This window comes from Ctenopharyngodon idella, chromosome 12 (genome assembly GCF_019924925.1).
Source record: "Ctenopharyngodon idella isolate HZGC_01 chromosome 12, HZGC01, whole genome shotgun sequence".
Taxonomy (NCBI): Eukaryota; Metazoa; Chordata; class Actinopteri; order Cypriniformes; family Xenocyprididae; genus Ctenopharyngodon; species Ctenopharyngodon idella.
The window spans coordinates 4,587,010-4,609,827 of NC_067231.1; the positions used below are offsets into that span (position 1 = coordinate 4,587,010).

Genomic DNA, 22,818 nt, shown 5'->3' on the forward strand with positions numbered 1-22,818 from the left:
AATGACTTTCCTGGAAGCAGCAGGCAGAAATGCTGTCTGCGAGCAGTAATTGTGAAATAATGGCCGCTCACTGCAGAGCGAGGATATGTGCGCTACGTCAAAGATAGAAGTAAAATGACCAAATCACAAAAAATGACTCTCACACAATCAGGATAATTTTGATGGGAAGATATTGGGATTGTTGCTCTCCATTTCTGCTTTTATAGGGCAGGCCATCTAGCAATTACTAGTTCAGAAGAGATTTTGAGATGTTTTTTTTTTAAACTTCCTGTTATCATCATCATTAAGGAACCTGCTATTGGTTCCTTGGGTTGTTCACACTTACAGCAATTAAATCATTAGAGGGCACAAAGTCAGAGATTAATAAAGAGGCTATATGGCAACCTCAATTTCTTTTATAGGCTGTATTGACTAGTCAGCCTGTTGATTAGTTCTGCCACTAGTTGACACATTAAGCTTATTTGATTAGACCTGGTTCTCAATCTGGGGGCCGAGGCCAACTATGAACCCTCAGCAAACTTCCAGGGACCCCATATTAAAATGATTTAAATGTAATTATAATAATTTATTATTTAAAGGGGAACTATTATGCCCCTTTCCACAAGATATAATATAAGTCTCTGGTGTCCCCAGAATGTGTCGGAAGTTTCAGCTCAAAATACCCCACAGATCATTTATTATAGCTTGTCAAATTTGCCCCGATTTGAGTGTGAGCAAAAACACACCATTTTTGTGTGTGACCCTTTAAATGGAAATGAGCTGCAGCTCCCGGCCCACTTTCCAGAAGAGGGTGGAGTTTAACAGCTCGTGCTTTGGTTGCTCAACAACAACAAAGCTGGAGAATCTCACACAGCCGAAATGAGGATTGTCAGTAATGGTGTTCAGCCTTACATTGTTCAAACCAGAGTCGACACTGATGGAGAGACTCAGGAAGAAGTTACAACTTTTAGAATGGAACTGAACGTTTCTGAATGGTTAGTGGGTAAATTTATGTAGTTGCTGTGGAGTTGATTCAACTCATCGACTAGCATGTGCCGTCATGTTAATCTTTTGTGCAAATCCAGCGTTGAATTGACCCTAGTTTGTGAAGCAGTCCAGCGTAAAATGACGGCATGGTAACAACACTCTACTACAGCAACTCTTCCTCTTCTCTAAAGCAGCCCAACATGGCCTCACCCCCTTTGTTGCGTGTTCCCGTGGGCAGGATTTATGAAAATTTTGGGGTTTGTGATCAACCCAAGAAGCTCGTTGTAGTCCCTACCAGCCATTTGTTTGTAGTTCTTAAAAAGTGATTTCTATAAAAGAAAATATCTCACTTTGCATTGAACTTTGAGCGTTGTAACTTTGCAGATGTTGTTTATGCTCTAACAGCAACATTACACACTAACTAAAGTTAAAAAAGTGAAATCATAATCAAGGACCCCTTAAATAAAATGCTAAAAAAAAGATTTTAAACAAAACACTAAATATTAAGATGTACAACAAAATGACATCCATATTTTTGAGTTTATTACAACAGAAGTGCCGGAGGTAAATATCAGCTCTGATTATAGGGACTTTGTTATATTGTCTTGGACAAAAGTGAATAGAGTCTAAAAGGTTGAGAACCACTATGTTAGAACCAACTTCAGACAGCATGTCTCTCTGCCTAACTGTACAAAATCAAACATTAACATGGATTCTCATTGACTCTCTTTTCTGCAGATTGGCCATGTTATTCCTACGCTGAGTCCTGAGGTCCATCTCCTGAACCCATCCAGGAAGCTGCTTGCCCAAGCGGTGTCATGGCCGCCAGTCTCCACGTTGCAGATTAGATTTCGGGTTTGTCCTCCTAGAACCAGCATTGCAGCTCATCTGAGCGGGGCCCTGCTGGAGGCGACAGCTGCTCTCGGGGCCCGAAGTTCTCTTCCCAGCTTCACTGTTGGTTCCACAGGTCGACCAATGCTTAAAGGTAAAGAAACCCACCGATTTTCTGTTTTATTGAAGCTTCACGCTGGTGTTTTTACAATTAAAGGGGGAATTCTTTTTTTTTTTTTTTTTTAATTGGTGCTACATGACTAGAGAAAATGGAAAAAAGGGTGTTCTCTTAAAAAAAATTCAATACCAATAATTCATTTTTAATTTGGAGCACTTCCCCTATGTCAAACCAACTGCTGGTGTGTGGGACTATAAAAATGTTGAACTTCGATCTGTAGTTTTAACAAAAGCCCTAAAGCTGTCAAAAGTCTGCTGGATGACGCAAAATGACTAATAAACTGGGATATCTAGGTGCAGGTAACATTTACATATACTTCCGACATTGTAACAATACGAAGCTGGTTAAAAATTCACCAGCTTATCCTTCAAAGTTATGCAGGATGTTAATGTGTAATAATTAGTTGTCATTTTTAAATTGATGTTCTGTCTGGTTATAATGATATAAACAAAATGAAACTGATTTCCATCTCATTTCCATTTCCATCTTCAATGGCTTTTCACTGCTGTTATAAATATTGTAGCAAGATGAATGGATATTTATTGAAAATGAATGAAACTGGCACTTTTTTTTTAATGGATGTTAATTCAAATCTTAGCCGCAATAATAGATTCACATGCATCAAAGTGGCAGCTAATGGCAAAAAGCGTATAGACACAACCACATAAATTAGCATGAAATATGCCTAGACAGAATTTGTGTCTATCCCAATGTACTGTATAATGTATATATTAATGTAATGACTCTGTAGATACACAGAATATACAGTTGCTCATGGATACTGTATTTGCATGCTATGTGGTACCTCATCAAAACGCTTGAGTATCGACAATAACCTGACAATTCTAGCAGCTTGTTCTTCTTTTTCAGAAGTGCTTGTTGCATCTGTCTGAGGCTGACACTAATTTCTGCATGCTAAACAACCACAGCCAATATAAACAATACTTTCTATGCAGGTTGAACAGATAAAATAGAAACAACTTTGAGGGTATTTTTACTCCCTTGTGGATGTTTTATTTCTATAGATCAAAGGCTGTTTTTTTTCTCTGTGTATATCTTTGGTCTTTGAGGTTCCTCTGGACAGAATTATCAAAGATTTGGTTTGATTGGAATGTGAGGATCATTCCCAAGAGATCACTAACTTGGTTTTCTCAGATCAAGCCCACCAGTGTTGCCTTGCGACACTAGAAGAAGCCTTGGTTTCCAACATATTTCAAATTTTTACAATAATTTTCTAATCATTCACAAGCTGCTTCATCTTTTTAAAGAAATGTTCTGCATTCAAAGTAATGCATTTGTGCGTTTTGTATTTATAATCATTCAGGAAAGATTTTCAGCATTGATTGTAGAAGCTAGTCTTAGTTGAAAACTTGGTCACAACCACAATAATAGTGAGATAATATTTTCTGCACGAGAATAATTCTTTCTTTTAAGATAATTCATATAATCTTTGCTTTATTGTTGTGTGGTTTCAGAGTGTTAGTCTTTTATTCGGAAGAGAACACAGCAGTCCTGCTTGCTGAAAGATGATTTATGAGGAGGCCTCTTACAGGCGCCGCAGAAGCAGGTTATGAACTAATGAAAATCATCTCTTCTCCATCGAGGACTGTGTAACGTGACCGACGCGGGGGAGAAGGGCGTCTGTCTCTGACTTCCTCAACCCTCGCCTCTTTCACTCTGGCTCGCCAACCAATTCAAACAGCACACTTCAAACGCCTGCTTTGATTTGCAAAAAGTCAGACAGTGCTCTCCCTTTAATTCGATTCTGGCCGCATTAGCTTATCAACTGGCGCTCATCCATTTGCAGTGTAACCTTCAAGCCCTTTGTGAGACATGTCGGTGTAAAACGATCCTCAATGATTTGAACGCGCTGGCGCTCTGGACTAATTCCAGGTGACATGACGTCTGTGTGGGATCATGAGTCAGTGACCCTGGTATTCATGGCCTTATAATTAAATACACAAGCATTATTTTTCTCTCGCGAGCTATGGGAAGTTCAGGCATCTGGGCCAAAATGCAATCTGGCCCCTCTCAATGGACATTCTCACCATTTTTGGGCTTTTAAAACATAGTGAGAGGTAAAGATGTTCTGCAAATTAAGTGACACCAAAAATCTCATTGTGTGCTGAGCTTTATTAGCTGTTTTGGGCAGCAAAGTTGGTTACAATCTGTAGTTGTAGACCATTTTGTTGGGTCGGGCAGTGAAATGTTTTTGTTTTTGGGGAATGAACCAATGAGGCCATGGTGCAGGTGGTTAATTTTTTTACCCCATACAGATGTCTCATGTTTATTTTAGGAGATGGCAACATTGTGCACCTGAAATCTGTTTTACATATTGTCCTTTTTTCCTTTTAAAATGTTTTTTTTGCCATTCAAATGCAAACAGCTAGTAAAGATTGAGCTTGATGATGAAAAAGATATTCAAATCTTGCTTAACATAAACAAGCTTGTGGAGCTCTTGCTCTCAATGTATTGCATCTTACTGACCCCAAATTTTTGAGCTGTTTTGTACATACAAATACATATTTCTAGAACACATTAAAGTCATTAATTTCCTTGGTCTTTTGGCATATAAGAGGTCTTTGTGTCATTGTTACATCCTGCAAGTTCCATAACTTAAAACATCCTATAATCATATAATCAAGCTGTAAAAAAGCTTGTGATGTCATGGGCACAATCATTTACAAACGACTGCCTCTGGAGCTAGACAACAACACCTACTTTAACATCGTCACATCATTAGCCCCGCCCACTGATGTTCAGTTGATGAGCATCGAGTGGATCTAAAGTAGGCCTAATTGTTTACAATAAGATTGTGATAATAACAAGATTGGGATGCCACGCAGATGTTGTGCTGTCCCTGGCTGTGGAAAAACATCATGTTTGCATAAGCTGCCAAAGGATCCCGATGTCAGAGAAAAATATATTTAGTTTATTTTTAACGAACGTCCTAGTCATGTCAGTGCTGTCTTGCGTATTTGTACTGCACATTTTACCAGCGACTGTTTTGAGAACAAGTCGCAATACAATACTGGCTTTGCTCAAAAACTTTTGCTCCAAGATCAGGAATCAACTGTTCTGCAATCAGCAAGGACCCTGCAAACTGTAAGTTAGATATTTCTTTTTTTTTTAAACCGGTAATGACAATAATCCTAGTAATAATCCTAGTATTTTTACTTCAGAAAACACTCTCTTTATAATGGCTGAATCTGTTGATCACGCAGCATGAATTTATCTGGACACTTGCCAAATCTCCTGTTATATATGATCACTGATGTCTGTCATCTGCTCAATGCTCATCACTGCAACCTTCATTGTGATAGGAATAGATCTAAATATGATGCAATTATCAGCACTTTTCACGATTTGTTAATCTCAAAAGCTGTAATAGCAAAAATGTGGTAAAAGTATTCGAAAGGATTCCACCATGTAATACTTATTTCAATTGCAAGATGTCAACCAATCACAGAAGTCTCACAGCAGACACGCCCCTTCAAACAGAGCGTTCCAATCAGAGGGATAAAATCAGGGTAGGAAAAATGCCTTTTATTTCTAAATTATGGCCATTTTTGATGTAAAAATCATATTAACATTGTAAGTGCACCCCAGGAAACATTATAAAATAATACAAAAATCCATTTCATGACCCCTTTAAAATGCATTTCTAAAAATAAAATCACTACTGGCATGAGTAGCCAACAAAAAAAGTCATTATCAAGCCTGAGCTTTTTGAGGAGTTATTTTCTTTTACTTACAGCGAGAAAATTTACAGACAATTTTAGCCTGATGGACGATAAAATGGGTTAAATAAATCCCTTAAATTTACATTGGACGGTCCCAAGGGATCTGAATATCTCTACACCAGGATCTAACAAACATTAAAGATTTGGGGAGACAGAAGGTAAATTTATAAGAATAGTTTAGTTTAGTTTCTTATAAAGCACATTTGTATTGCCACGAGTGCAACCCAAAGTGCTGTACAAAGCAATCAAGAAAACTGGACACTAGGTCTGGCTATCGAAAAAAAGGCACAATCGCCTTTTTCCTTGACTTAAGACTGCGGTACCTGAAGCAAAAGTTCATTGGCCAAGTGTACTGGCTGGTGAAGAATAACAAGATCTGACAGATGAGAGGGAGCGAGACCAGTTCAAATTTTTAAAAATATTAATAGGGCCTTAAAGTCAATCCTATATCTGATAGGTAACCATTGAAAGGGATACTGAAATCGGAGTGATTCTGCCCCTCTTTCTCGTATCGGTCAATAATCTAGTAGTGACATTTTTTAACCAGCTGCAATCGATTCATCAATGACTGGATCATTCATACTGATTGAAAACTAATCTGAAAATATAGTGGTTATGTCCCTTATCCACCAAAATGGTGCTTCCTGCAGTTTTCAGTGGAGTCATTGGGTTTGGTTCTATTTGAAGAGTAAGGCTTTTGTGTCATTGCAAAGGATCCATCTCTATGATTCATCTCTCATTTATGCTGCAGCAAAGGTTTTTATTAACTGCATCCACAGGGGGTCAGGTTCACTCCAGAACGTCTTTTGTATGGGAGCAACAGGTGGTTTTCTCCATTTCCAGTTGTGTTTGCAGGTTTTTATTATAGAGGGACACTCATTTTAGGAGAAATATAAAATAAAGAGTGGTGTGGTAGAATTTGGATACTCAGAAACAATACAGAAGCACGCAAACAGAGTTTCAGTGGTGATAAATGGAGGTGGACAGGAATAGTGCCGGCCAGGTCAGGTCAGGAGAACACAGTCACTCACAAATGTGCTGAATGAGAGGCGGCTCTGTGCTCACAGGAAAAATGCAAACTCTGAGACCTTTACCACTGGAGGTGAGGCATTGCGCACAGCCCAGGTTCTGTAAGACAGTCGGGGTGTGTTTAAATAGCACTGAGATTTCGAGCAGTTTGCTGATGACGTGTGTTGTTATGAATTCATGTGCAGGAAACAGAAGATCTTCTTCTATGTCAAATGAGACTTATTTTACTTTACCATCTTTTGTATATTGCAGTATTTAAAATAATATATAGCAAACTTATATATGAAATAAATGAAAATGGCCATTATTTCTCTCTCATTTAATTTCAAACCTCTATGGGTTTTTTTTTTTTTTTTTTTCTGTAGAATTTTGTAGAACTGAGAATATTATTAAGAAGTATTTTACAGAATTTTCATGCTGATTACATAATGCAATTAGATGGATACAAAGGGCTTTCAGAATCCAAAAACCACCATAAAAATTCAATAAAAAATGCTGGGTTAAAAACAAACCAAGTTGAGTTGAAAATGGACAAACCCAGCGATTGGGTTGTTTTAAACCAGCGGTTGGGTTAAATGTTTGCCCAACATGCTGGGCAGTTTTATTTAACCCAACTATTGTTAAAAAATTACTATATAGCTGGCTTAAAATGAACCCAAAATAGGTAGAAAAGTTTGTGTGCAACTTTTATGGCACTTTAATTGTACTTTTTGTCCATTTTGGAGCCTTGCTTCCCCAGTTCACTGTTTGCTTTCATTGTATAGGAAAGCATTGCATGAACATTCTTCAAAATTTCTCATTTTGTGTCCCGGTCATACGAGTTTGGAAAGACATGAGAGGCCAAATTAACTGTGTTGATATTGAAGTTGTGTAAGAGGTTTTTTCTATATTCAGAAAGTATGGACTGAACTATGACTGTCACGTCTTAAGGGATAAAATTGATTTCAGTTGTTAATGACCTTGAGTTTATAAATGCGATCCCTGGATCTACCGGAAAGCTTTTATCTGTGCTTAATGGAGCTTGCATGTGGACGATAAAACCATATGAGTTCTTGTTCTTCGATCAGTCTCTCTCAGTATGTGCTGGGAAGGTTAATGATGGAAACAATCACATTCAAGCACATCCCTAAAGTCCCATACCAAAATTTATGACTCAAATGCCTATAAAGTCATTGTTTGCCTATCAAATTCTCACTGGACTCTTACCCAAGTAAACCCGCTCTTTACTGGTGATCAGAGCATGTTGGGTGCTCAATTTCCCTGCCCTCCACTTAACACTATGTGTTGCTTTCATCTATGAGTAACATGACCTGCCAGGAAGGAGCAGCCAATGGAGAGAGTAAGTGCATGAGCTTGAGTGAATGTGAGAGAGAGAGAACAAGAGTGAGAGGGAGGGGAGTAAGAGTGGCCAAACTGTGTGTGTGTGTGTATGTGTGTGTATGTGAACAACTGAGATATGCAGCGAGTCAGATTTGTGGTAGTGGAGGGCTGGCAGCTGCAGTCAGGCTGAGTTGAAATGTGGCTAAACACCTCTCGCCGTTGTGGCGTGAAGCAGGGAGTCAGCGAGCCGCCTGCCGCTGCGACTACAACCATGAAACACTCCCACTCGCAGAGGATGGACTACAGGATACTCAGTAAGTGACACTTCAACTCTACCATACACACAACAACAGGCAGTGCTGTCACTTGTGGAGTTATTTTCAATATTGTATCAATGGTGCTGTTCTGGTGGCCAGTGCCTGGTGTCAAGGACTAAAGTGTTGGGGTTTGTTTTCAGTGCGTCGAGTGTTAACTATGTACTGTACCTTTAGCAGACCAAGGGTTTTTGGTTCAAGAAGACTTGCCAAAAACATCCCTAGAAACAATGTTGTGGCATTGATTTTTGGTAGTATTTTATGTCAGACAGGTATACAGTAATCAATATTTAATTTTATTTAATTTTATTTTAATATGCTTTTTTTTTTTTTTTTTTTTTCTTCTGTACAGTCCTTCTCTTGATGAATGCAATTTTAACTGCATTGAACCTAAATTAAAATACTAAACCAAGCTTAATACTAAACTGAGTGATAGATGAATTAAAATGAGTGTGTAGTTTGATGGTACATCCACAGGTGGTTATGAAAGAGATTTCTATTTTGCAAGGTTATGATGTTCTGGAGGCTTTTATCATTTGTTACATAAAAATGAAACGTACAGTAGTGCTCAAGGTTATTCTGAATTCTTTTTTTATTGTGTCTTCGTTTGAAGCACAATTCTGGAGGCTGTAGAAGAGTCTAGAAGGCATTGCTTTCATAACTCATTGAATAATGCAAATCTACCCGTTACCATTTGGTGTATAGGAAGCATTTACAGTATATATATCTATAATGCAACTGTAGCATTAATAATAGACCAGATTACCTTAATGCATGTGATTCAAGTGAATCAATCCAAATTTTTTTCAGGCAGAGAGAGAACTCTACTAAGCATCTAAGTGAGTGTCATCACTCTAACTGTTTTGTGATTGAACATATTTAGTTTGTTACGGTTGCCTTTGGACAGTTACCTACATATTCAAGACAGCAAATGTATGTAATAATGATTGTATGGTTTATATAGGACTTCTGTCCACCTATTCAGTTACAGGTTAGTTATTTTGCAGAAGCACTGTCTATTAATGATTTATTTTCCTTAGGAGATGGGATGCTAGGGATGTTATTGTAAGTCAAACTCACTGGACATAAATTAAACATGCATAAGCCAGACTGTTTCTGTCCAAGGCTCCTTTCTCCTAAAGCTCTTGACTGATCTTTGAATGGTTAAAGGGTTAGTTCATCCAAAAATGAAATTTCTGTCATTAAGTACTCACCCTCATGTCGTTCCACACCTGTAAGACCTTCGTTCATCTTCGGAACACAAATTAAGATATTTTTTATGAAACCCGAGGGTATCTGATCCGCACATAGGCAGCAACGTCATTGCACCTTTTGACGTCCAGAAAGGTAGTGGGAAACATGGTTAAAATAGTCAACGTGACTACAGTGGTTCAACCTTAATATTATGAAGTGACGAGAATATTTTTTGTGCGCAAAAACAAAACAAAATTAACGCCTTTATTCAACAGTTGTCATACGTAGTGAACTCAGTGCAGGCTTCCTTCTTTACGTCCGAACGCCAACTCAGTTTTGGTCGAAGCTGAACACGTGAGCAGCGCAACGCATGCATGTGATGCTGACACAGGATCCGGCCAATAATAAGTCGGCATTCTGACGTAAACAAGGAAGCCTGCACTGAGTTCGCTACGTATGACAACGGTTCAAATTGTTGAATAAAGTTTTTTTTTTTTTTTTCCCCCGCACAAAAAGTATTCTTGTCGCTTCATAACATTAAGGTTGAACCACTGTAGTCACGTTGACTATTTTAACCATGTTTTTAACTACCTTTCTGGACGTCAAAAGGTGCAATGACGTTGCTGCTTATGTGTGGATCAGATACCCTCGGATTTCATCAAAAATATCTTAATTTGTGTTCTGAAGATGAGCGAAGGTCTTACAGGTGTGGAACGACATGAGGGCGACAGAAATTTCATTTTTGGGTGAACTAACCCTTTAATGTGTTGTATCAGCATCACGTCTAAATAAATTCTTAGATATCTGCTTTTCCATTTAATTGCATAACACAGAGTGTGTTTGCATATGCCTTGAATCATAAACATGAGTTATAGGCCTGGATAATTATGACAAAAATGGGACTGCACATAAATGCAATGCTTTAATCAACACTTTTCACTATTTGTTTATTGCAGTAGCTGTAAATGCAATCACAATTATTTTTTATAATTTATTGTGCAGTTCTAGCATATGTATGATCAATAAGGATGATTTCAGCAGGACGTGTACCTCAGCATGTCCCAATAGCAGGATCACAAAATGAGCGCTGCTTCCTGTTTGCTTTGAGACCTGCATCATGAGTGGCCCATGCATAAAGATCAGGGCAGCTAATTCACAGCCTAATGCGGTGTATTCATTTCCCTCTATTTTGCTTCAAAAGATACCATGTGCGGGGAGAAACGGACACAAGGCAGATGCATGTGATGGCTAATGAAATGTGAATGGATGTGAGACAACAGCATGATGCTGCGATGTACTTAAAACTCACCTCAGAAGAGCTCTTAGCATGATTGGCCATTGGCCTATTTTATGCGACATAAAGGACGTTACAAAACAGCTCAGGTTTATTCAAACCTTTTTTTTCCCCAAGTAGTTTGATTCTCTTCATAATTGCATTTTTGAACTCAACTGCAAAGGCTTTGACTGCGTTTGTATGTGTATGCTAGTTAGCGGCTTACCTAGACAGCATACTGTCTTGATACTTATATTCCGTTTTGATAAAAGTTTCATAATTTTTGCTTATTATTTGTTGTACTAGGTTTTTTCTGTTTAGAGTATTGTCATTAGCGTAGCAACATGCTAACACCAAAATGTATATCGTTCCAAACAGCTTATGTGGTTTTGATATGATGCTGCATTTGAGTCTCAGTGCGTACTAGAAACATGTTCTATCAGAAGGCTTTAGACTGGATACACAAATCAAACGGCACTCTCACTCTGCCCCTCCTGTTCCGACGGTCGCCATGGTGGCGCGTCGAGCCAAAGGAGTCTGCAAACACTGCTTTTGACAGCTGATGCTATCCAGACAAGCATGATTCACAGTATTTATATTATTTTTGCTTGACCTGCCCTTAAGCACCATACCAGCATAACCGTTTTTTGATCACAATCTCAGGCAAGAGTGGAGGAAACAGTGGAGATATGTAAATATACTGAGGCTTAATGAAGGATGACTGTGCCTGGTGATGTTAAGAAATGGTCCATCAGTGTCACAGTTATATGGGTTATTGTGGATATTTACAACTCTGGCATATATGGCATCTTCGACTTTTACTAGACTGCACTGATGAGGCCACAGTGTCACACAGTATACATTATCAAAGTTATTTATTTTGTCTTTTGCGGGTACTCTCCTCTTCTCTTTAATTACTGTGTAAATACTGCGCTTTATTGTATTATGATTGGTTTATCTATGTCTGTGTTTATCTTCCTCCTTTGCACTGTGCTGTACTGAACTGAACCGTCAACCCTGTTGTGCGGAAATAAAGGATATTGATTTGTGTGTGTTGATGTGAAAATGGTTGATTGAATTTATAAAAGTAAGAAATGTCCCATTTAATGGCTCTGTTCCAAAACCTACTGACCACTCTCTACAAATGCAACTTTGTGTGTTGTATAAATAGCTCTAACTAGTCTGTTTTAATTACATTTTAGCTAAACTTTCCAGTACATAATGAATTTGATTTTATAATCAATGTTTCTCCTACATTGTTCTCCATCTTGGATTTATTTTTAAAGGATACATGTAATGCTACCTTAGAATATAGCCTAATACATGTATCTTAGACTACATCTTATGTAGCATAAGTTTTCTTTCTACTTTTTGAAACAAGATTTGAATTAAGACACTCCAATGATGCCTTAAAATGTTGCCTGTGGAGTGAGCTATAGATATTTTGGAGTGGGTGTGTCTTTAAAATGACAAACTAAACCAGTCCCATTAGGCAAATCCCATTTGAATGGCCATGTTTACACAGCAGAAGAATCTGGTTGTTCGTCCTGTACTGTTCGTACACAGTTTGGTTATAAAAGAGAGTGATTCTGCGTTCTGTAACTAGTGATGGACCGATCATGGTTTTTCCGATTTTTTTTTTATTTTTTTATTTTTTTAAGTAAATTTATTTGTTGTTTATTTGTTCTATAACAGGCAAACTGGCCTTAAAAAATATATATCTGTAGCCATTTGAAATTAGAGGCAACCACAGCATTTTAATCATGATCCAAACAAAGATGCTACACACACGTACCATGAGCAGTTGTTTTTGATTTGAATTAGATCATTTCAAGATTTAAAACAAAACAGAATGGTCTGACTTTAGATTTGTGAAATTATGCTATATAAGACACCTGCACAAAACAAAAATAGCAGATGGACTGAATGAAAATGCAAATTCACTCCCTGACAGTAGGTGGCGCTTATGAAACAGCAGCGTTTTCGTTGGGCACTTATAAATACTACTTTATACGGAACTAAGATAAAAGGAAAAGAAAATTCCATCGAAACTTGTCTGAAGACGGTTAGTTCCCTTCAGAGATACATTCATATAAACCCCCTCCTCCATTTCAATATTTATGTTTTTCTTCCTATATTTTGAGTGAACAGCAAGCTTGCTCTGCCTGGTACAGAATTTGCTCTGCTGGTGCATCTGTGCTCTCTTCTTTGCATTTGTCTTTAGCGAGTCCCGTCTCTGGCCTGTGTTAACGCCCTGTTTACAGACATTGTAATATTTCCACACAAATTATATTTTGGGAAGTGATTGCATTGCAGTTTGTGTGCAAGTTGTATAAATAGCTCTAACTAGTCTGTTTTAATTACATTTTAGCTAAACTTTCCAGTACATAATGAATTTGATTTTATAATCAATGTTTCTCCTACATTGTTCTCCATCTTGGATTTATTTTTAAAGGATACATGTAATGCTACCTTAGAATATAGCCTAATACATGTATCTTAGACTACATCTTATGTAGCATAAGTTTTCTTTCTACTTTTTGAAACAAGATTTGAATTAAGACACTCCAATGATGCCTTAAAATGTTGCCTGTGGAGTGAGCTATAGATATTTTGGAGTGGGTGTATCTTTAAAATGACAAACTAAACCAGTCCCATTAGGCAAATCCCATTTGAATGGCCATGTTTAATTACAATAGAGATCGGCCAAAATAAAACTAAAAACCGGTCATTCGACCGGTGGATCTCTATCTGTAACCAACATTACTCCATTAGATATCCAAAACCACAACTGAATTTTGAGTGCAAGACTGGTTCATATGTTCTTGTTATTCTTTACTGTCAATCAAAATGTTAGAGATTGCAAATCTCTCTCATGTTAAGAAAATTTAAAGTAGTGGTACAGTGTGATTTTAAAGTTAGAGAAAGGAATTGACTGTTACCTGTCCATAAAAATATTATTCAGTAAACTCCACTGTCTCCGTCTCTCTCAGAACGGCAGCTGTGCAGCTCCATGGCCAACTCCAACATCCTCCCGTCTGCTGTGACAGGCATCAGTAAGGAACTAGCTGATCTGCGGCACCTCATCCAGTTTCCAGAGGAGATCGCCACCATCCTGACAGAACAGGAGCAGCAGCTGTACCGTCGCGTCTTCCCCCTTGACTACCTCAGCTTTCTCACCCGAGACCTGGGCAGCCCAGAGTGCCACAAACGCCACCCGCACCTAAAAGCCTCCCTGTCCGCCCCCATCATGCCCACTCAGAACGACCATCACAACACAGTAGAAGATCTCGTCACAAGATTCAACGAGGTGAGCATTCATTAATGGTGCCGATTCATACCAAAGGAAGTGGAAATGGAAGGGCAGAAAAGTAGCTTTGGCTTTTTAACGAAAAATTTAGTTAGACACCGAATGACATTTGTCATAGTTGGAAGGGTTAGTTGCCATCTCAAGTGTCTGTTCTATTGCCTGTTTTACTTGGAACTTTTCACGTTCACAAGGAGTACCTACTTATTCTAACAGATGTGAGTTTATTGCAGTTGTCTTAAATATTTGATACTAAGAGTGCCAGAGGAAAATTGTGTTTCTCCTTTTGAATGAGGTTCGAAGAAAGTGATGTCATCTCTAAGGTACACGCTTGTCTTTAGATCAGCTGGTTTTGATTTTGAGAAACAAAATGGACGTGAAATGTGTTTTTGCCATTTTGGCTGAACTCTAAGTCTTAAAACATGAAAATGTCAAATGTTGAAGCTTCAAAGCTGGTTATGTTTCATGTAAGAGCAGGAATCTAGACAGGTTATGACTGGGAATAACATGTGAAATAAAGGTTTGCAGATGCTTACAGCCATGACAGCAATGCTCGTTATGTAAGACTCACAACTCAGTAAAGTGACCTTCACATTGTGACAGACTTTGAAATCAGTCTTACATCTTGTCAAGTAGCGTAATGCTCTAAGGAATCATCTTTCATCGTTGAGTGCAGTTCCTTGAAATTTTTTATCCACTGCCTTGTTGATCAGAAGAAGCGTTCCTGGTAGAAGGGAGTTCACTAGATCACAGGCTTCAATGTGATGTAATACTATCACAGCATAAAGTCAATGGATCACATAACAGGACTATGCTTCATCCCTCCAAGCATTAATCCTAGTGTCCTTTGTGAACAAGTCACAGATTCCTACTTTAGATGGATTTGGTTCGCTCTTTGACCTTAATGCTTCCTGTGGACTAATTAATGCCCCAGCAATGTGTTGTGTTATTTTGGTTGTGCTGTAACCCACATCATACATCCCTGAAGTGTTGCCACTGGGTGTCCATACACAATCTAGGATTTGTTGTCTTTGTTGTGGTCTTACACAAACACTTTATCGACGGCCACCTTTGAAGCCTCTTCCAGGGTGCAGTGTCTCTGGCAACACTTACGTAAGTTTTTAATGTGTCAAGTCTGCTGTCCGTTCGCTGCTGGCTGGTTGGCCTGCACGGTAACTCAAGAGCAGCAGTCTGTCCGGTGGAAAGCTGGCAAAATGACATGAGCTCCAGTGTACCGGTCCCCTCATATTAAACGTTCCTGGCCATCCGGACCCCAGCACAACTGTTTATGTAACTGACTGACTTTCTGTGAGGTGTTTTTAGCTACAACACGCCATGGCATAAATATTTGTTCTCAAACTGATTGCTGTTATGAGCGCTCAGGACTAGAGATGGTCATTTTCTGTGACTGTGTTTAAAGAAAATGTGAGTGGTGACTGACTGTACAGGACTCGCCACCACAAGGCTGGGGTGTTCTAGGTGGTTGCCAGGGCGTTACTATGCAGTTGGTAAGGATGCATGTTGTGGTGCAATTGGTCAGGATGTTCAAACAAACAGAACAATGTTTTGATTTCAATCACACAGTGTTCAATTCAATTTTATTTATAAAGCACATTTAAAATCAACCTGAGCTGGCCAAAGTGCTGTACATAAAGTTAAAAAGAAAAAGAAAAAAGAAGAACATAAATAAAAAAGAACACGTACAAATTACCAAGAATTAAAAGCACAGGAAAAAATGTGTTTTTAACATAGATTTAAATTTGTCAAACGTAGAAGCAGTTCTGACTGGTAGTGGCAAGCTATTCCACAGCTTAGGGCCCGCTACTGCCCGCTACTGCGTTGCAGGCGAGATCGTGGTACCAGCAAAAGATGACCATTTTGGGATCTAAGTGATCTGGAAGGATTGTACATAACAATCAAATCAGATAGATATTTGGGAGCTAACTATTGAGAGCTTTGTAAACGAATAACAAAATCTTGTAGTCGATACGGTATCGGACTGGCAGCCAGCGCAAAGAACGTAAAATTGGTGTAATATGGTCTCGTGTGCAGCTACCTGTGAATAGACGGACAGAGATGGAAGAGAGAGGTAACCCAGAATACAAAGAATTACAGTAATCAAGTCGAGTTGAGATAAAAGCATGAATAACAGTTTCCAAACTTTTCCTGCTTAAGAAAGGTTTGACTTTAGCTACCCGGCGAATATGATAAAAACTGGTACTAACTATGGTGTTGATTTGTTTGTCTAATTTAAGACCATTATCTAGGTGAAATCCTAGATCTTTAACATCAGAAGTAAGATAAGGAGTAAGAGTGCCGAAGTTGGTTGAGTGTTCATCTGGGTGCTCTTTTGGGCCAAATTGAATGATTTGGGTTTTATCATCGTTAAGTATCATGAAATTATTTGTAAGCCATGAGTGTTAGTGTTAGTCTTTTTAAGGGAAACAACCCACAAATGACTTCGTTCTCTGCATATTACAGGGTTAGTTCACCCAAAAATGAAAATTATCCCATGATTTACTCACCCTCAAGCCATCATGAGCGCCATTCACTACCATTATAAAGCTTGGAAGAGCCAGGATATATTTTAATATAACTCTGATTGTGTTCGTCTTAGAGAAGATAGTCGTATACACCTAGGATGACTTGAGGGTGAGTAAATCCCCCCACCCCCATTGTATGAATTCAGAAGACTTTGAATATAGCCCAGCAGTTGTATGGATCACTGTCATAATCTACTTTTACTATTTAGAAAAGGGTGGCAAGGATATTCTTCAAAAATACAGTTTGGTACAGGGTAATATAGGATTTGGAACAAAATGTGTGTTAGTAAATACATGATGTCAGAACTATTTCTTTAACTATGAGGGGGGGTATAAAGTCTAGAGACCAGGGGTGCAAAACTCAATTCCTGGAAACGCACCTGATCCAGCTAATCAAGTCCTTCAGGATTATTTGGCTGCATCCAAAATCTTAAATATGCTGCCGTCAGAGTCTGTAAGATTACAAAAATACCTTTGTTCAGCAGTTCATCAAAATTGACAGTAAAGACAGAATTGTTATAAAATAATTCTATTTGAATTGAATGCTGTTTTTTTTTTTTTTTTTTTTTTTTTTTTTTTGTTAATTTATCCAAAAACAAATAATCAATATAGGGAAATACAAACATTATCAATGTAAAACACTTAAATATTCACAAAAATAATTTTATTTATTACATTAAAGTATTAAATCACTTGAAACAAAATATTCTTATACACTTGACATGGATAAATTCTACACACTCCCTATATGAAAATAATAATAAAGCAAAAAATAAACAAACAAACAAAAAATATTAAAGAACACCCAACCAACACCAAAACCAACTCACTGCAAAACATTATTTACCCAATTTTTGCGAAATGTCTGCCCTAAGACACCTAATAGTGACTGTCTTTATTTTATTCTGTTAAACAAAATCTGATCGTATAGGGTTATATATATATATATATATATATATATATATATATATATATATATATATATATATATATATATATATATATAGGACATATATATAGATATATATATATATATATATATATATATATATATATATATATATATATATAGGACATATATATATAGATATATAGATATATATATATATATATATATATATATATATATATATATAGGACATATATATATGTATATATATATATATATATATATAGGACATATATATATATATATAGGACATATATATATATATATATATATATATATATATATATATATATATATATATATATATATATACATATAATATATAGGACATATATGTAGTAATTAAATATTCGCCTAGTTTTCACCAAAGCTCGCTCTATTTTGCTGTAGATCATTAAACCGTTACGCTGCCTCAGACGTCTGACCGAAATCAGTTTTGTAAGGTACCTTTGTGCGAAAAAACGCTGCCTACAAAGTCATTGTCTGATAAGGTAGCGAGGGAACAAGTCAGCTGCCTAAGCTTTCGGACGCAGCCTTTGAAAACTACAGTGTGTTGGAGCAGGGTTTGAAGTAAACTCTCCATTACTGTGGCCCTCCAGGGACTGAGGTTTGCACCCCTGGTCTAGACCCAATCAATGACTCCTGTTATCTGTGTTAGTGTTACACGATCCAGTGGGCTCAAATCTACATGTGTACTCAAATCTTCATTTTTCTTGGAAATGTAAATTAAATCATGTTTGAACTCTAGATTTAGTTTAAAGCTAGAGATTTATGTTATACAATCTGCAGTATTTCTTCCAAATATATGTGATGATGATGATTATACAGTAATAAAGTGAGAGAGTGAAAAAAGTAAGTAGGATATGGTATATCAGCACTTTCTCAAGACTGTTGTAGTTGTTCGTCTGTCAGTAGGGCCTTATAATAAGGTGTGTGTTGTGTGTTTAGGTGAGCTCATGGGTGACCTGGCTTATCCTGACTGCTGGGTCCATGGAGGAGAAGAGAGAAGTCTTCTCATACCTTGTCCATGTGGCGAAGTGCTCCTGGAACATGGGCAATTACAATGCGGTCATGGAGTTCTTGGCAGGTCTCAGGTATGGCATGATGCCTTGAAGTACTTGGTTAAAAAAGAAATGGCCCTGTATAAATAAATGGTCCTCTTTGTTTGTATTTCACGATGCTTAACAAAGTGAGGAACATTCCTGAGTCATTGATTTGTTTTTGACAGCACATTTGTAACATGCGAAAAGATGAGCCTCACTGTTTGTATTCCTATTAATCTGCAACCCAATTCTAACCCAACCCAAAGTTATTCTATGGATGTTCTACAAAGCTCTCTCTCATCCAGCTTTGCTTTTCTTTCTACTTCCGAGGGATGTTTTTGTTTTTTGTCTTAGTGCTGAGATTTTAGTCACCTATCAGATGTTTTATGCTTACCATAAAGATATTAAAATTAATTAATAATGTTCTACAGTGCAATTTTCCCTATTGAAAAAAGATGTAACAACTAGGGGTGTGACGAGACAGTTAGCTCACAAGAATGAGACAAGAAAAATTCTCAATGACAATATAGGCAATGTTTTAACTAATCGTCTTGTATTGAATGTCATTTCAGTTCTTTCTGAGTATGAATTATCATATGCAGTAAAAGACAACAAACTCAATTGATTGGCTTCTCTCCTGTATGATTTCATATGAGCCTCTTCAGACCTTAGAACTGTACATGATTTATGCGCTTCTATAACTTTTGACCTCCTAACTGAACTCCTTTCCACAAATTGATCATAGAAATAAAAACAGTATATAAAAAAAAATATTAACAGTGTTCTCTTAGTCTTATTAAGTGCAAACAATAAGTGCAACCGTAATCAAAGTACTCTCTCAATATTGCAACAACAAGTGTAAATAGAGAGCAAATCTTTCTTCAAGCATGATACAGAACTAAGAGATGGTTACAACTGCACAGCCCAGCCTAAGATAGCTTTTATATTGGGAGATATTTGCATGCATCAGGGAGCCATTTTCAAAAACGTGGTATTGAAATCAATTTTGAATGCGCGCTCGCGTTTTACAATCGATTTCTACAAGAAAAGACATTTATCAGACGCTTTGGCTCTGTTGGGTAACGAATCCTCCACCATGGTCGTGTCAATCATCTGCTGCACAAGTCCTGCTGCACTACGTACAACTCTGCAGCTTGTGTTGGATGAGCTAGATGGGATTGAAGCGACCATTATCTAACTGAATTAAATGGTTTTTATTTCTATATAAAGCAAAATGACAGTGGAGGCGTAATGTAAACGTAGCGGTGGCATATTCTATCCTAATTTCACCGTCACACTCCGTCATGGCAATATCGCGAGACAGCTTTTCACTTCTACGAGAAATCTCATCACATATTACTCTTGCGAGATCTTGTGGCACGAGATCTCGTCACAAACCTAGTAGAAACCTCTTTGAGTTTGCGTTTGAGCCAGTTTTTTTTCCCATTTGTGTTGGTATGAAAGAGAAACACTGAAATGATATGAGTCATGGACAATGGTTTAAAATACAGATTGTATGACTTAAACCAGAATATAACTCAGGTTGTACTTAAGCATCTGTGGTGTCAGGCATGTACACAAAAATGTTAAGAGGCCTTGAACAATATACAGTCAGGACACACAAAATGACGCCCCTACGGCCCTGCTCACCACTTATTCTTCCCCAGGTCTCGCAAAGTGCTGAAGATGTGGCAGTTCATGGACCAGGCAGATATTGAGACCATGCGTGGTCTAAAGGACGCCATGGCCCAGCACGAATCATCATCTGAGTATAAGAAAGTGGTCAACCGTGCCCTCAACATCCCAGGATGCAAAGTGGTGCCCTTCTGTGGTGTGTTCCTTAAGGAACTTAGTGAGGCTCTGGATGGTGCAGCCAGCATTATTGCACTACGTCCCTCTTTTGATTCTCAAGAAGATCCTGTTGAGGTGAGGATTATGTGCTTTCAAAGAGTGATGATGACTAACACAGGAAATTGTATTACCACAGTCAAATTTAATTGTCTTTTACAGTTACAATAATAGTCTTAAAGCCATTTTGGCTAGCTGGAGCAATTACCTTTTCATCAAACATTTAATATCCCTGCTGAATTGCTTCCTGGCTTTACAAAAAACACATTAGAATGATTCAGTCGGGAAAAAGACATTTTGTCACTCTGGTGACTATTGAATCACCCACGAAAGCTTTTAAAATCCCACAAATCTACTCGTATTGTCCATAATTGTGGTTATTTTCTTTTGTGTGGAATCTCTTGTGGTGAAGTGCTCTTTACCTTCCACAGTTTGTCACCGAATACAACGGCCAGCAGCACTTCCTGCAGAGGGTTGGGAGCGATGGGCTCCACAGCTCAGACAAGGAGGCGACAGTCAGTAACATTCTGCAGACAATTCGCAGTTGCAACCGAAGCTTGGAGGCCGAGGAGCCTGAGGAGAAAGCACGAGAGATCACAGTTTCCCCCAAAAATTCCTTCAAAGACAAGAGCAGAAACCAGTGAGTTAATTTTGGACCTTGTTTGCAAATATATGATGTGTTTAGTCTAATCCTTATATGCTGAGGCATTCACAGTTTGTTTTAATACCTTTAACATGCACTCTGCATAGAGGTTTGGGTTATTTCTTTACACTTATCTGTGTAAACCAATGAGATCTTTAATGAATAGCATTCCCATGAATTTAATATCCCTGAATTTAATATTTATTATTCCTTTAATATAATATATTAACTCTCAATGGGAGTTGCTTGACCGGACGAGGAATTGCTAAATGCATGTGATTTGACATCTGCGATTATTGCTCATGGACACATTTATATTTAAAGGTTTAATTGAGTCAATCATCTGAACTGTAAAATGGAACTTCAGGAAAATTTGTAGCAACTCTAATATTGTTGTCACCACAAGAACACACAGAATCCCAAACCCAAAAGCAGCAGAAAGAGGAAAAAGTCCTTTTCATATTTTTCAAAACCCTAATTTTAAAGGAAAATTATCCCATGATGTACTCACCCTCAAGCCATCCTAGGTGTAAATGACTGAGACTATAAAATGCATCCATCCATAAAAAAATGAATCCATATGACTCCAGGGGGTTAATAAAGGCCTTCTGACGTGAATCGATGTTTTTGTGTAAGACAAATATCCTTATTATGTTTGTCTGAAAGAAGATAGTCATATACACCTAGGATGGCTTGAGTGTGAGTAAATCATGGAATAATTTTGGAAAAATGTTTTGATGAAGGTTATGGCTGGATTGCTGTAAAATTCTATTCACACCATAAAACACATCATTCAGTGTCTACGGTTTACAACTAAATCACCTCCCTTGACAACCTTGAGATAATTTTTAAAAGAGAGTGAAGGAACTACTGTAAATGCTTGGGGTTTATTCTGAGCCTTTAAACATCTTGTCAAGTTATAAGTTGACTCCAAAACTTGCCATTTGGCTGAAATGTTTCTCTGTGGAACATGTTGTTGTCATGAAAGTGTTTATGCATATGGACCAATGTAAAGAGCAGCATTACAGATCCCAAATTTCTTTAGAAGATAGAAAGCAGTGAGATTTTGGTTCTGTTTGTCTTCAACGCTGAAGCAGTTTTGTCATCTGGAGGAAGGTGCACATATCGGTTGTTAATACTGTGTCTCTGGAGAATCTCATTGCCTTTTTTTGTAGACTCTAGTGTTTTCATCTTTCAAGAGACTGAATCTTGAGCAATCAGTCTTTGATATACTTCTTTATTATTTTTTACGTCTCTCCCAAGAACTGTTCCAGTCGCAGGACTGACTTTGTACCACAAATGTATCAAAGTTGAGCATGTTGTGTTTGGGTATGGGTACAGATCCACCCCTATATTTGCCAGTGTGAAGCCATGCACTTTATCAAACTTCTTCCTTCTTTTTCTTTCTTCCATTCTCCTTACTATCCACTCTCAAGGAAAGTACCTGGGTCAGAGCGTGTCCTGTAAGTTGCCAGATAGTTGTGTTTCAATGATTGCACTAACTGGATTGGTCTCTAAGTGACATGTACTGTTTCAGATGTATGGGTTTGGTGTGTTTGCACTTAGAAATGCATGCATTTCCTGCCTCTGAAACCACAATGCAGAGTTGAAATCAAGACCATCTTCTCCAAGACCAA

The 22,818-nt window shown here is 37.8% G+C and overlaps 1 protein-coding gene across 10 annotated transcripts in view; it reads left to right on the top strand.

Annotated features, from left to right (window-relative positions):
• The window catches only part of plce1 (phospholipase C, epsilon 1), a 93,060-nt gene that overhangs the window by 40,847 nt on the left and 29,395 nt on the right, over positions 1-22,818 (top strand). For 6 of the 10 annotated variants that reach the window (XM_051914106.1, XM_051914100.1, XM_051914104.1 and 3 more), the window contains 6 exons: positions 1,705-1,951; positions 13,842-14,158; positions 18,596-18,741; positions 20,358-20,616; positions 20,970-21,178; positions 22,618-22,644. In XM_051914106.1, the coding sequence (XP_051770066.1) occupies positions 1,705-1,951; positions 13,842-14,158; positions 18,596-18,741; positions 20,358-20,616; positions 20,970-21,178; positions 22,618-22,644 (1,205 nt within the window). Of the gene's footprint in view, positions 1-1,704; positions 1,952-8,170; positions 8,382-13,841; positions 14,159-18,595; positions 18,742-20,357; positions 20,617-20,969; positions 21,179-22,617; positions 22,645-22,818 lie in introns of those variants that run through there. The other 4 variants (XM_051914103.1, XM_051914102.1, XM_051914110.1 and 1 more) reach the window with 2 other exon arrangements.